Source organism: Triticum aestivum, chromosome 5A, assembly GCF_018294505.1.
Source record: "Triticum aestivum cultivar Chinese Spring chromosome 5A, IWGSC CS RefSeq v2.1, whole genome shotgun sequence".
Taxonomy (NCBI): Eukaryota; Viridiplantae; Streptophyta; class Magnoliopsida; order Poales; family Poaceae; genus Triticum; species Triticum aestivum.
Genome location: NC_057806.1, coordinates 50713127 through 50724853, shown reverse-complemented (window position 1 = coordinate 50724853; position 11727 = coordinate 50713127). Strand labels below are relative to the sequence as shown.

Below are 11727 nucleotides of genomic sequence, written 5' to 3'. Positions count from 1 at the left end.
GCATAAACTAGGGTTTAAGCTTCTGTCACTCTAGCAACCCATCATTTACTTATTACTTCCCAATGCCCTCCTCTAGGCCCAAACAATGGTGAAGTGTCATGTAGTCGACATTCACATGACACCACTAGAGGAAAGACAACGTACATCTCATCAAAATATCGAACGAATACCAAATTCACATGACTACTTATAGCAAGACTTCTCCCATGTCCTCAGGAGCAAACGTAACTACTCACAAATCATATTCATGTTCATAATCAGAGGGGTATTAATATGCATAAAGGATCTGAACATATGATCTTCCACCGAATAAACCAACTAGCATCAACTATAAAGAGTAATCAACACTACTAGCAACCCACATGTACCAATCTGAGGCTTTGGGACAAAGATTGGATACAAGAGATGAACTAGGGTTTGAGATGAGATGGTGCTGGTGAAGATGTTGATGAAGATTGACCCCTTCCCGATAAGAGGATCGTCGGTGATGACAATGTGATGATTTCCCCCTCCCGGAGGGAAGTTTCCCTGGCAGAACAGCTCCGCCGGAGCCCTAGATTGGTTCTGCCAAGGTTCCGCCTCGTGGCGGCGGAGTTTCGTCCCGTGAGCTTGCTTATGATTTTTTCCTCCACGAAAGACCTCATATAGCAGAAGATGGGCATCATAGGGCTGCCAGGGGGCCCACGAGGCAGGGGGCGCGCCCCCACCCTCGTGGACGGTGGGTAGCCCCCCTCTGGTACTTCTTTTGCCCAATATTTTTTATATATTCTGAAACATGCTCCCGTGAAGTTTCAAGACTTTTGGATATGTGCAGAATAGGTCTATAATATTTGCTCATTTTCCAGCCCAAAATTCCAGTTGCCGGCATTCCCCCCTTCATGTAAACCTTATAAAATAAAAGAGAATAGTTATAAGTATTGTGACATAATGTGTAATAACAGCCCATAACGCAATAAATATCGATATAAAAGCATGATACAAAATGGACGTATCACTGCTCACATCGCCTAAAAGAAGTAGAAGTTTCAATTGAAGGATAATAATAGTGAGAAAAAGGATTGGAGCCAATAATACAATGGAGCTAGTAGAAGTTTCAATGTAGGGGTTTGTTGTCTTGTACCCCCAGCAAGACTTCTTTATTTTCCTTGTCACACTTGGCTCTTGAGCTTGGGATCTTGAACTTTCGATGATGTTTGTTGTGGGTGTTGTGGCTTTATAATATAAAGCGGGGGAAACCCTTTTTCGTCATACGATGACTTCGTGCATCATAAACAAAACATTATTGAAAGGGTTGCATCCTTCACACGGTTATCAAACTAACAATCTTTTAAATATCAAAAATATGTTTTTACCGAGAATATGCATAAATGTGCATATCATTAATGGATTGACTAGATACAAGTCGACTGAAAAACATATATTGGGTAAGTCAATTTTGCCAGGACCAATCTGAAGCGTTAGACAAAAAACAAACGACCAGGTTACATTTTCTTCTTGAAAAATCGATCGTGTTCTTCTTCCTTCGCCGTGGCCGGGCCGCCTGCTGCCACCACCCACAACCAGCGGCGCTCCCGCGCCAGCCTTGCCCTCCCCTCAACCCCCACCTCCCCGACCATCCCTCTAAGCCTCACCGATCTCCAACTCCGATGCCGGTAGCCCCTACACCACAAGATAGATGCAGAGGCCTATATTCCCCGGCGAACCTGCACCCCCGCACCCCTAAGATAGACACGGTGCTTAGCTTCTTTGGTGAACTAATAACCTCGATGCTCCAAGCACCCTCTGTTTCCTTCCCACCAAAAGTCGACCGACCTAAATTCCGTTCTCAGGTGAAATTAAAGAATAAGCGACTAAAGAAAGACATAATACAACCTTTCGACTTACAACTCCGCCCACACAACGACTACAACATAAATGACTTGTTTTTTTTTCTAGGCAAAGGGAGCAAAAAATAACAGTAAAGACTATTTGTGATGACAATTATCAACAACTCCATATTCCTTCAGGTGGATATAGACGACCTCGGGTGTGTACTCTGCTCAAACGGCGTATCGAGCATTCTTCGAGGGCAAAACAAGGCTGCCAGGAGCATCTCAGTTATAGTCTTCTCTGGCTCCGCTGAGGATGAAATTCTTCGGGTGGCTAGTGCTACATAATAGGCGTTGGACGACAGATCGATTTGCAAGCTGGGGGGGGGGGGGTACAACATCAGCCGGAGTGCATCCTTTGCGATCAGCAGGGCGAGGACATCAACCACCTTTTTATGCAATGCTCCTTCTCAAGGACGATTTGGCAGTTAGTGGCCCAGTAGTTGGTCTCGCCATCCACCCCCCAGCTTGACTCTAGCGTGGTCGAATGGTGAGAAGAAGCGCATAACAATACCCCTTGCAAGCGTCGGGCAGAGCTAAATGCCCTGATCAACCTGGTGATGTTCTCAATATGGAAGGAAAGGAACGTCAGAACCTTTGACAACGAGTTATCGGTGGAGGCTGTAGCGGCATCTAAGATCCTTGCAGAATGGCGCATCTGGCAGCTTGCATGGAAGCAAAGGAATCGCGCCCTTGGGCGGGAGGTTGGTCAGAGTGAGACGTATATTGTTTTATGTGCTTTTAGGTGGTAGGCTAAGCTTTGGTCCTTGTAATACTGAACTTGCAAAGCCTCTCTCATTCTTAATGCAATGACATGCAAAAGCTCTTGCGTGTTCCGGAAACAGTGTAACAAAAAAATTGAGAAAATGTTAATTGGGGAACTCCTAGCAAACGCCCCCACAACCATTGGACCCGGATCACGTGGATGGCAATCTTATTAGAAATCGTTCGCATATTCTTTTGCGGCACATGGCAACCTTTTCTTCTGATAATGGCAAATCGAGTAAAATTGTCATGGCAAATTTAATCGAAATCGCATGGCAATTTGAGCGTTCGTCGGGAAAATGCTCTCCAGGGAATGTTTGCCAGGTATTCAAAATTTCACGGGAGATTTTGTGCAGTTTGATCCCAAATTCAAGCACGCGCATGCAACACGTGTGTTCACTGAGCAGTGTGGCCAGTCCGCGTCAGCCGTCAGCCCATCCCTCACCCGCCTCCGACATCGCTGGAGGAGGAAGAAACGTCGGGGACTCGTCGTCTCGTCCGTCCCCAGTCACCACGCTTATCCAGCCCAGCAGCCGCACCAAACCAAACAAACATATCCCCGACCAGGCCCATCGCCCCGCCACTCCGCCTCGCCCAGTCCCCAGTCCCCACCCCACCCCACCACTCCGCCGCGCTCGGCTCGCACGCCACCGGCGATGGCCTCCCGCCTCCTCCGCCTGCACCACCACCTCCGGCGCCGGCGCCACCACTGCACGAGCCCCGTCCCCTGCAGGCTCCTCTCCTCCTCCGACGAACCACCGCGGTCCCAGACGGTGGAGAAGGTGCTGGTGGCCAACCGGGGGGAGATCGCGTGCCGGGTGATGCGGACGGCGCGGCGGCTCGGGATCGCCACCGTGGCCGTGTACAGCGACGCCGACCGCGCCGCGCTGCACGTGCGCGCCGCCGACGAGGCCGTCAGGCTCGGCCCGCCCCCCGCGCGGGAGAGCTACCTCAACGCCGACGCCATCGTCGACGCCGCCCTCCGCACCGGCGCCAAGGTACTACTGCCCCTCCAGCCGCAGCTCGTTACGCTTTGGCGAATGTGGCACTCGGATCAGCTAGCACCGCTTGCTGCTCTGTACGCTTAGCCTCGTCCCTTGCTTGGAATTCTGCCACATGATGCGCTCGCTGAGTTGTGTGCTGAACTGCTGATTGCCAAACGAGTGGCTGCTGCTGCGGTCACGTTTTTTTGCTTTGCGATGCGGTCCTATAACAGTCCCATCCTAACTGTCCAATGTTCGTCATTCGTTAGGATTAACAACATAACTGAAACCCCCTAAAAGACATTACTGATTATTACTTCTGGACTACTGCATTTTTGGTTTTGGTGTGCATTTGCCAATTTATGTGCTACGTCGTGGTGTGTCATGATGGGATACTATTTTTCTGAAGCCTGACAGATATATGTTCTTGTAGGCAATCCACCCTGGATATGGGTTTCTTTCAGAGAGCGCAGATTTCGCACAGCTCTGCGAAGCTGAGGGGCTAATGTTTATTGGGCCACCGCCATCTGCAATCCGAGATATGGGTGATAAGAGGTAAATATTCTTGCCATGTAGTTTGCATAAATGTTACACCCTCTGTTGCTACTTGCTAAATATAAAACGTTTTGGCAGTTCAATTTAAACTGCCAAAACGTCTTACATTTAGAAACAGTGGCAGTACCCCTTTTTTTGGTATACATCGGGCAATACGTTCTAAGGACATTCTGTAAAAAATAGCGCGTCAAAGAGGATCATGGGTGCTGCTGGTGTACCGCTTGTTCCAGGCTACCATGGGGCTGACCAAGACATTGAGTTGTTAAAACTTGAAGCTGATAAGATTGGATATCCAGTTTTGATTAAACCCACACACGGTGGAGGGGGCAAGGTACGCTGGGAAGGCTTTGTTACAATGTTATTTAAAGTTTCCAATTTTATGCAGAGTGGAATGCATTTGTGTATGCAGTCGTAGGTTCTCTTGTGTGTGAGTCACATGATCAAATTTAAGAGCGTGCTTATTCATAACATCGCTCATCTCAATTAAGTCTTCTGTTCTCTATGTTCTTCTTTTGATCTTTGATCTTTGCATTCAAGGGGATGAGAATAGTTCAAGGGCCTGATGACTTTGTGGATTCTGTACGGAGTGCTCAACGTGAAGCTGCAGCATCATTTGGTATAGACACACTGTTGATTGAGAAGTATATTACTCAACCCAGACATATAGAAGTCCAGGTAACATTCTGATTTCATTCCTTCCACAATCCTTCTCTCAATGCGCGCAGGTCCTCGGTTGATGTGATATAAACTACCATTTGTGTACTCTCTGAACAGTCAAACAAGTATTTATAGATGCAGTTTCAGTCTGATATCTACTGATTTGTTTGTTTGCTCCTTCTTGTTAGTCGTTACTCCATAAGACTCGAATGATATTTGCATTCACTATTATGAATAATGAATTATAACGAACTTATACTTGCCATTTCGTTTTAATTTATGCCCTGTGTTATTAATGGGTACCACTTCTTTTGATTACTTTTTCTTATGATTGTACAAACTTATTGCAACAGCTTGCCTAAATTGATCTACTCAGACGATCAAAAGAAACATGATGGTTAATGTGGCACTATTTCAATATGTAGGTATTTGGTGACAAACATGGAAATGCTATTCACCTTTACGAGAGGGACTGCAGTCTACAAAGAAGGCATCAGAAGATCATCGAGGAAGCACCAGCTGTAAGGCTTTATTACCTGTCAATGCCACGGTTTCCCTTTGAAGAAAGTAACATTTAATGTTAACCGTTTATGTACTGACTGCAGCCAAATGTGACAACTGAGTTTCGGACTCATATTGGTGAAGCTGCTGTGTCGGCTGCGAAGGTGACATACTTGATGTTTCTACACAATATTGCATGCTGTGATTGAAGATGTTGATCTGATGCTCTTATGTTTTCAGTTCATTACACTGTTTAGTTCATTCACTATTTATGAAACAGTACCCAATTTAACACTTTCAAGCTACAAAACCCCCCACCCTATGTTCTGCAATAGTTATTCTGTTTAATCTTTATATTTTATACACAGGGTCACTTATTGGATTCTTTGTGTTGAAGGCAGTTGGTTACTACAGTGCTGGAACAGTGGAGTTTATTGTGGATACTCTTTCAGGAGAATTCTATTTCATGGAGATGAATACTCGACTCCAGGTACTATGTTTATGAGTATCAGTTGATCATATAGATGCTTTAGTACCTTGTAAAACCCAAAAGTGCAAGAACCATAAAGGTGGAATAATATGTTCAAATCTAGCAGACGAGCCTGAGTGATCACATATGTTATTCCATCTGTATATGGAATTATGGATAGCCTTGTAACCACGTTTAGCTTAAATACAAAAAAGTATGTGCTAGCTTCCATACTCTCGCTCTCTCTCAAATTCACCTTGATCTTTGAAGGTTGAACACCCAGTAACAGAGATGATCGTCGGTCAAGATCTTGTGGAGTGGCAAATACGTGTTGCAAATGGAGAGCGCCTGCCATTATCTCAGGAGCAGGTTCCATTAAACGGTAAGCCCTGCAGAGCATTCATGTTCTCATCCTCAACACTAATATATGTTTAAGCTTCATCACATAACCATCTCTTCTAGCCGTATTTGTGTTATGCTTCGAAGATCCAACCTCTATCAGTTAGCCTGATAGTACTGTACATCATGCTGTTGATGCAAGCATTGTTTTATGCTTTATTTGTGCTTAAACTCATTAAGCAGGTCTCTTAGTGAGTAAGCAAAATTGACTTGCTTATTGCTGTTCACTTCTCTAGCTTATTGCCTTGTTGGATCTATTTATCATCCAGAAGAGAAAAGGAATCCAACCATTCTCTAGAAGCGGGTCGGAACCTTTTATGCATCTAACAAATACGCACAGAATCTGAAAAAAAAAGAGATCCGTGGGCACTAGCACCCAGGACATATTTTTGTAGAAGGAGCCACCCGGGTGAGGCGCCAGAAATCCGCTCCCGACTGGAGTCGAACCCTGGGCGCAGGGTGCACATAATCTGAATGTCTTCTCTTGATACTTGAGCTAATATTCATTAACCTTAATTTATGTAAAATGAATAATATTAGTTATTCTAAGTTACTTACTCAAATTATATGGGTGATCTTAGGTTCTATATTTATGTTGGTATCATTAACAATTAAAAATCATAATGCCAGTTAAAGTAAGAACTATTTGTTAACCATCAGTGTACCTTGATCCAGGACATGCATTTGAGGCCCGAATATACGCCGAAAATGTTCCAAGAGGGTTTCTTCCTGCAACAGGGACCTTACATCACTATCGACCAGTCCTGTCCTCCCCAACAGGTAAGTTTTGGAGATATCCAGCGACAGAATTTTTACTAGTTATTTTTCGGTGTGGTGTTGGTAACATATTCTTGATCAGTAAGAGTTGAAACTGGAGTCGAAGAAGGAGATGCTGTCAGCATGCATTATGATCCCATGATAGCCAAACTTGTCGTTTGGGGTGAAAGTCGCAATGCTGCACTAGTCAAGCTAAAGAACTGTTTGTCGGACTTTCAGGTATATATGCCCATCACCTTAATTTACACTTCTATATAGAAGTCTTCTCTCTTTGATTTTTTAATATATTTTAGTGTCCTCTTTCTGCTGATCAATTATTAATTTTTCCACGAGCCCTAGTTACTTGGAAATTTACTACTAATTATCGTTTGCGAAAAAACTGCCAACTTAAGGATTCTGATGTGGTACTTCTGATCATTCCGTCCCTATCATGCTGTAGTTAATGAATAGACAGATTGCAGGTTTGCCTACAAATGTTGCTTTCCTTCAAGAACTCGCAGGCCATAATGCCTTCGAAAGAGGCCTCGTTGATACACATTTCATTGAGCGGTACAAAGATGATTTTCAAAGTACTTCTGCTAAGGCCTCGGGTGAAGCACATGATGCAGCTAAGCTTGGTGCAATTTTGGCTGCTGCCTGCATTTGTAAAAAGGATCACATTAGCTCCGAAGAATCTCTTCGTATGTCATGTGCCTGCCCTTTTGTTTTGTCACTCAACAACATTGGCAACATGACCTGATATTGACATATGTTTGTCGGTAGGTGACAAGACGCTTTCGGTATGGTATACCCGTCCACCTTTCAGGATGCATCACTCTGCGAAGCGTTTGATGGAATTTGAGTTAGATGAAGAACTTGAGGGGTTGAGTGATGAGCTCCTTAAATTATTGGTTACATATAGATCTGATGGAGGCTACTTCATTGAGGTGATTAATTAACACACAGAACCTCTTATGCTTTTGGTTTGTTTAATTGTAAAACCTTGGAAGCTTCTTTGCTGAGGTGTGAATACTAATACAAGTTTGTAACACTTGACCAATACCTTCACTCATTGTTCCCCTTGTGACTTGTGATCAGACTGAAGATGGCTCTTCTCCTGGTTTTGATGTCAAAGTAGATGGTAGGAGCGAACATGATTTCCGGGTTGAAGTTGGTGGTGTGCAAACAGACGTGACATTAGCATTTTATTCGAAGGTTACGCCCTGATACCTTCTATGGAGGTTGTGAGCTTATTCATTAATTTCTTCTGACTGTTATTTCATCACTGAATTTTTCTTCCGCTGCTGTTTTCAGGATAATAGCAAACATATACACATCTGGCATGGGAAGCATCACCATCATTACAGGCAAACCATGAGGGCTGAGCATTTACTCGATGATAGTTCTCAACCTAGCCAGGCTTCCGAGGGAAGGTCACATCCAAAAGGGAGTGTTTTGGCACCAATGGCTGGTTTGGTCGTTAAGGTTCTGCTTAAGGATGGGGTACACGTGGAAGATGGTCAGCCTGTCATGGTTATAGAAGCAATGAAGATGGAGGTCCGAATGAACTTGCTGACGATGTTTTGTAAATTGTTGATCAAATTAGTCAATGCTGACATAACTCTCTTGTATTCCTTCTATCAGCACGTTGTGAAGGCGCCTCGGGCAGGTTATATAGAAGGGCTGAAGGCTACCGCTGGACAACAAGTTTTTGACTCCAGTGTCCTTTTCACTGTCAAGGTATGCATTAACAATTGACCATATCTTTGAATTTTACACTTTGTTTTCCATTTTGTCACAACAAAGTGTATCCCAAGTCTACGTTTGGCCATCATTATACTTTGACCCATACCGATGAAAGTCTTGAGAAGTATTCAAACCTAGAAGATTGGATCCATTTGTTACCATTTATGTAAAATTTCTCTGTCTCTAACGAGCTGAACTAAACAGTAATGTTCGACAATGTGAATATTTGAGTTAACAGAAACAGTGGTGGTAGCGGTGCACCTCATTTTCTCCTGGAGGCTGCGAGTTTCAACCCCACCTAGAGAGCCCTATAATGGTTTTCTGGTAAACCAGGATCCCGTGTCGAACTAAATAAAACCAAACGTCTCAGGAGTAAATAATGTTCCCATTTTGCAACACTGGAAAATGTGCCGTCATTCAGTATACAAATATAATCACTTAGCTTTTCTGGTGATTCCCCATCAACTTGTATTTTGTCCTTAGCTTTTCTGGTGATTCCCCATCAACTTGTATTTTTTTCCTTTCTCCAGGATAAGAGCACAAACTGATGAACCAAGAAATTGGAGCCACGCATCAGAATTCAAGTGGCGACTCCGCCTTTCAGAAAGAAGAATAAGCAAAAAAGCAGCTGGAGATCATTCTGTGACTAAATAATACTAGGTGATCTCCCTAGTTAGCTGGAGATCATATCTTCCGGTACCCATTTCCTGTATAGCGTGTACATTAGTGTCAGTGGCATTGTGCAATGTAACAAATCATGTGAGTATGTAACGCAATTTGTCTGCCTTGCTTTGTCCAACGTGAACCTTCTTGATAGCTAGTTTTCAAAAGTTTAAATTTCGGTAGCAGGAGCTGCAATTTAAATTTAGGTATAAGTTGAAAGAACAGAAAAAATGGAAATTTAGGTATAGTTGAAAGAATAGAAAAAAAAAGGAAATTTAGGTATAGTTGAAAGAATAGAAAAAAGGCTCCATTGCCGGGATTTGAACACGGGTCGCCTGAGTGAAAGCCAGGTATCCTAACCGGGCTGGACAACAATGGATTTGTGAAATGAAAGGATTAGGTTCGAACATGAGATAGTCGGTGACCCAGAATGGTGTTTTTCGTACCTAACTGTTAGAAAAGAATACAGTTCTAATAACAATGAATTTTGTGACCTGATAAAAAAATTGGAAATGAGAGCTGTCTGGTTGCATTTTTTCTTAATTTTGGAAAATGAGGATTAAGCCTCACACAAGATGACTAAACACATATACCCTAAAAAAGAAAAATGTCCATTTTACTACCCTGAATAAAGTTGGTGGTTCACATTGAAAAAAGTCCATTTTACTACTCTGAATAAAGTGGGTGGTTCGCTTTACCCCTTGATCTATTTTTCGGTTCCTATACCCCCCTAAACAATCTCATACCGGACAAAAAAGCACCCTAGGTGGTTTACCCAGACCAGATGATGACGTGGACACAGTCAAAGGTGGTATTTGACCTGCCGGTGGGTCCCACTCGTCAGTTTTTTTTAAAAAGAAATAGAAAAAAGAAAAAAAGGATGGCCCCCTACTGCAGTACCAGCCGGCCACAGCGGCGGCAGCTGGTGCGCGCGGAGCCGGCAGGCGGCCGTGGCGGGCAGAGCCGGCGCGCCCCGAGCGTGGCCAGGAGCAGTGACGGGTTCGCGCGCACGAGGGCAGAGCGGCACGGACCGGCTTGGGCGCGGACTGGACTGCGCGCGCGAGGGCAGAGCATGCGTGGTCGGAGCCGGCGAGCGGAGCCGGTGTGCGTCGAGCGGGGGAGGCTGGGCGCGACCAAGCTCAACGATGGGTTCACGCGCGCGAGGGTAGAGCGGCTTGGACCGACTTGGGCGCGGACAGGGCTGCGCGCGCGAGGGCAGAGCGGGGGCGGTCGGAGCCGGCGGGTGGCCGGGGACGACGACGCGAGCAGCGCGCGAGGGCGGCTGGGGTCCACAGCGCAAGCTCGGCGAGGAGGCGGGGCGGCGCAGACGTGCGGCCGGAGCGGCGATGGGGCGGACGGCGCCGGAGCCAATGCCGCGGATGAGCGAGGCGAGGTCGAGCGGGATGCTCACCGAGAGCGCCACGGCGAACGGCGGGGCGGCGTAGCCGCGGGAGGAGGCGGGCCAGCGGGGTGGAGCAGGTGACGACGCGGCTCGTCCGCGGGTTGCGCTGGAGCCGGAACGATGCGCGAGGGAGCGACGGGGATGCCCACGCCCGACCTGACAAGGGGGGCCCACCGAGGTCAAAACCACCGTTGACTAGTGCCACATCAGTAGCGAGTGGAGACAAACCAGCCAGGGGGGTGTTTTGTCCGATTTTGGTTTGTTTGGGGGGTAGAAGGAGCCAAAAAATAGATCAGGGGTAAAGTGAACCACCCACTTTATTCAGGGTAGTAAAATGGACTTTTTTCGTTCACATTACCCCCTCATCTATTTTTCTGTTCTTTTCACCCCCTAAACAAACCCATACCGGATGAAAGAACCCCTGGGTGGTTTGTCTCCACTTGCTCCTGATGTGGCATTAGTCAACAGTGGTTTTGACCTGCGGGTGGGCCTTCCTTGGCAGGTGCGGCTGAGATTGATGGGTGGGGCCTAGAGGAGGCGGGGTCCGCTTGACAAGTCTGTCTCCTTCCTCTGTTGCTCTCCCGCGGGACAGAGAGGAGCTCGGGCGCTCGTCTCGGCGGCACAGGCCACCCCCGGCGGAGCAACGACCACCGGATTGACCCCCGTGATGCAGCACGTACCCCCGGCAGCAGCAGCAAGCAAGGCAACAACGGCACAAGCAGCGGCAACAAGCAAAGCAACAACGGGCGAGCGCACGTGGGTAGCTGCAGCTGCGGCACACGCGGGCATAGATCGAAGGTGGAATCGGCAGAGGAGCTCACCTCGGAGTTCGTGGACGAGGTTAGCGAGCGCGGGTGTCGACGGACACGACGAAATCGATGATGAGATGCGGCGGCCGTGGACGAAGACGATGGCGATGGTGAGCATACGTGGCCTCCTAGCTCGAGCCCTTCGGCGAGGGTG

General features: G+C 46.5%; 1 protein-coding gene across 1 annotated transcript; it reads left to right on the top strand.

The window, feature by feature from the left end:
• Positions 1-3181: 3181 nt before the first annotated feature.
• On the top strand, positions 3182-9498 carry LOC123102270 (methylcrotonoyl-CoA carboxylase subunit alpha, mitochondrial). Its single transcript, XM_044523568.1, has 16 exons — positions 3182-3631; positions 4050-4171; positions 4355-4502; positions 4709-4846; positions 5254-5349; positions 5434-5493; positions 5727-5819; positions 6069-6180; positions 6873-6977; positions 7057-7193; positions 7429-7654; positions 7737-7900; positions 8052-8168; positions 8268-8510; positions 8598-8693; positions 9230-9498. The coding sequence occupies exons 1-16, from the start codon at positions 3290-3292 to the stop codon at positions 9245-9247; spliced, it is 2217 nt and encodes a 738-aa protein (XP_044379503.1). The 5' UTR covers positions 3182-3289; the 3' UTR covers positions 9248-9498.
• The last annotated feature ends 2229 nt before the right edge of the window (positions 9499-11727 follow it).

Excerpts from the sequence above, each read along its gene's own strand:
- LOC123102270 (XM_044523568.1), top strand. The coding sequence starts at position 3,290 with ATGGCCTCCCGCCTCCTCCGCCTGCACCACCACCTCCGGCGCCGGCGC. Across the intron at positions 6,181-6,872 it reads GGAGCAGGTTCCATTAAACG|GACATGCATTTGAGGCCCGA; the intron begins GTAAGCCCTGCA and ends ACCTTGATCCAG. Across the intron at positions 8,511-8,597 it reads TAGAAGCAATGAAGATGGAG|CACGTTGTGAAGGCGCCTCG; the intron begins GTCCGAATGAAC and ends TCCTTCTATCAG.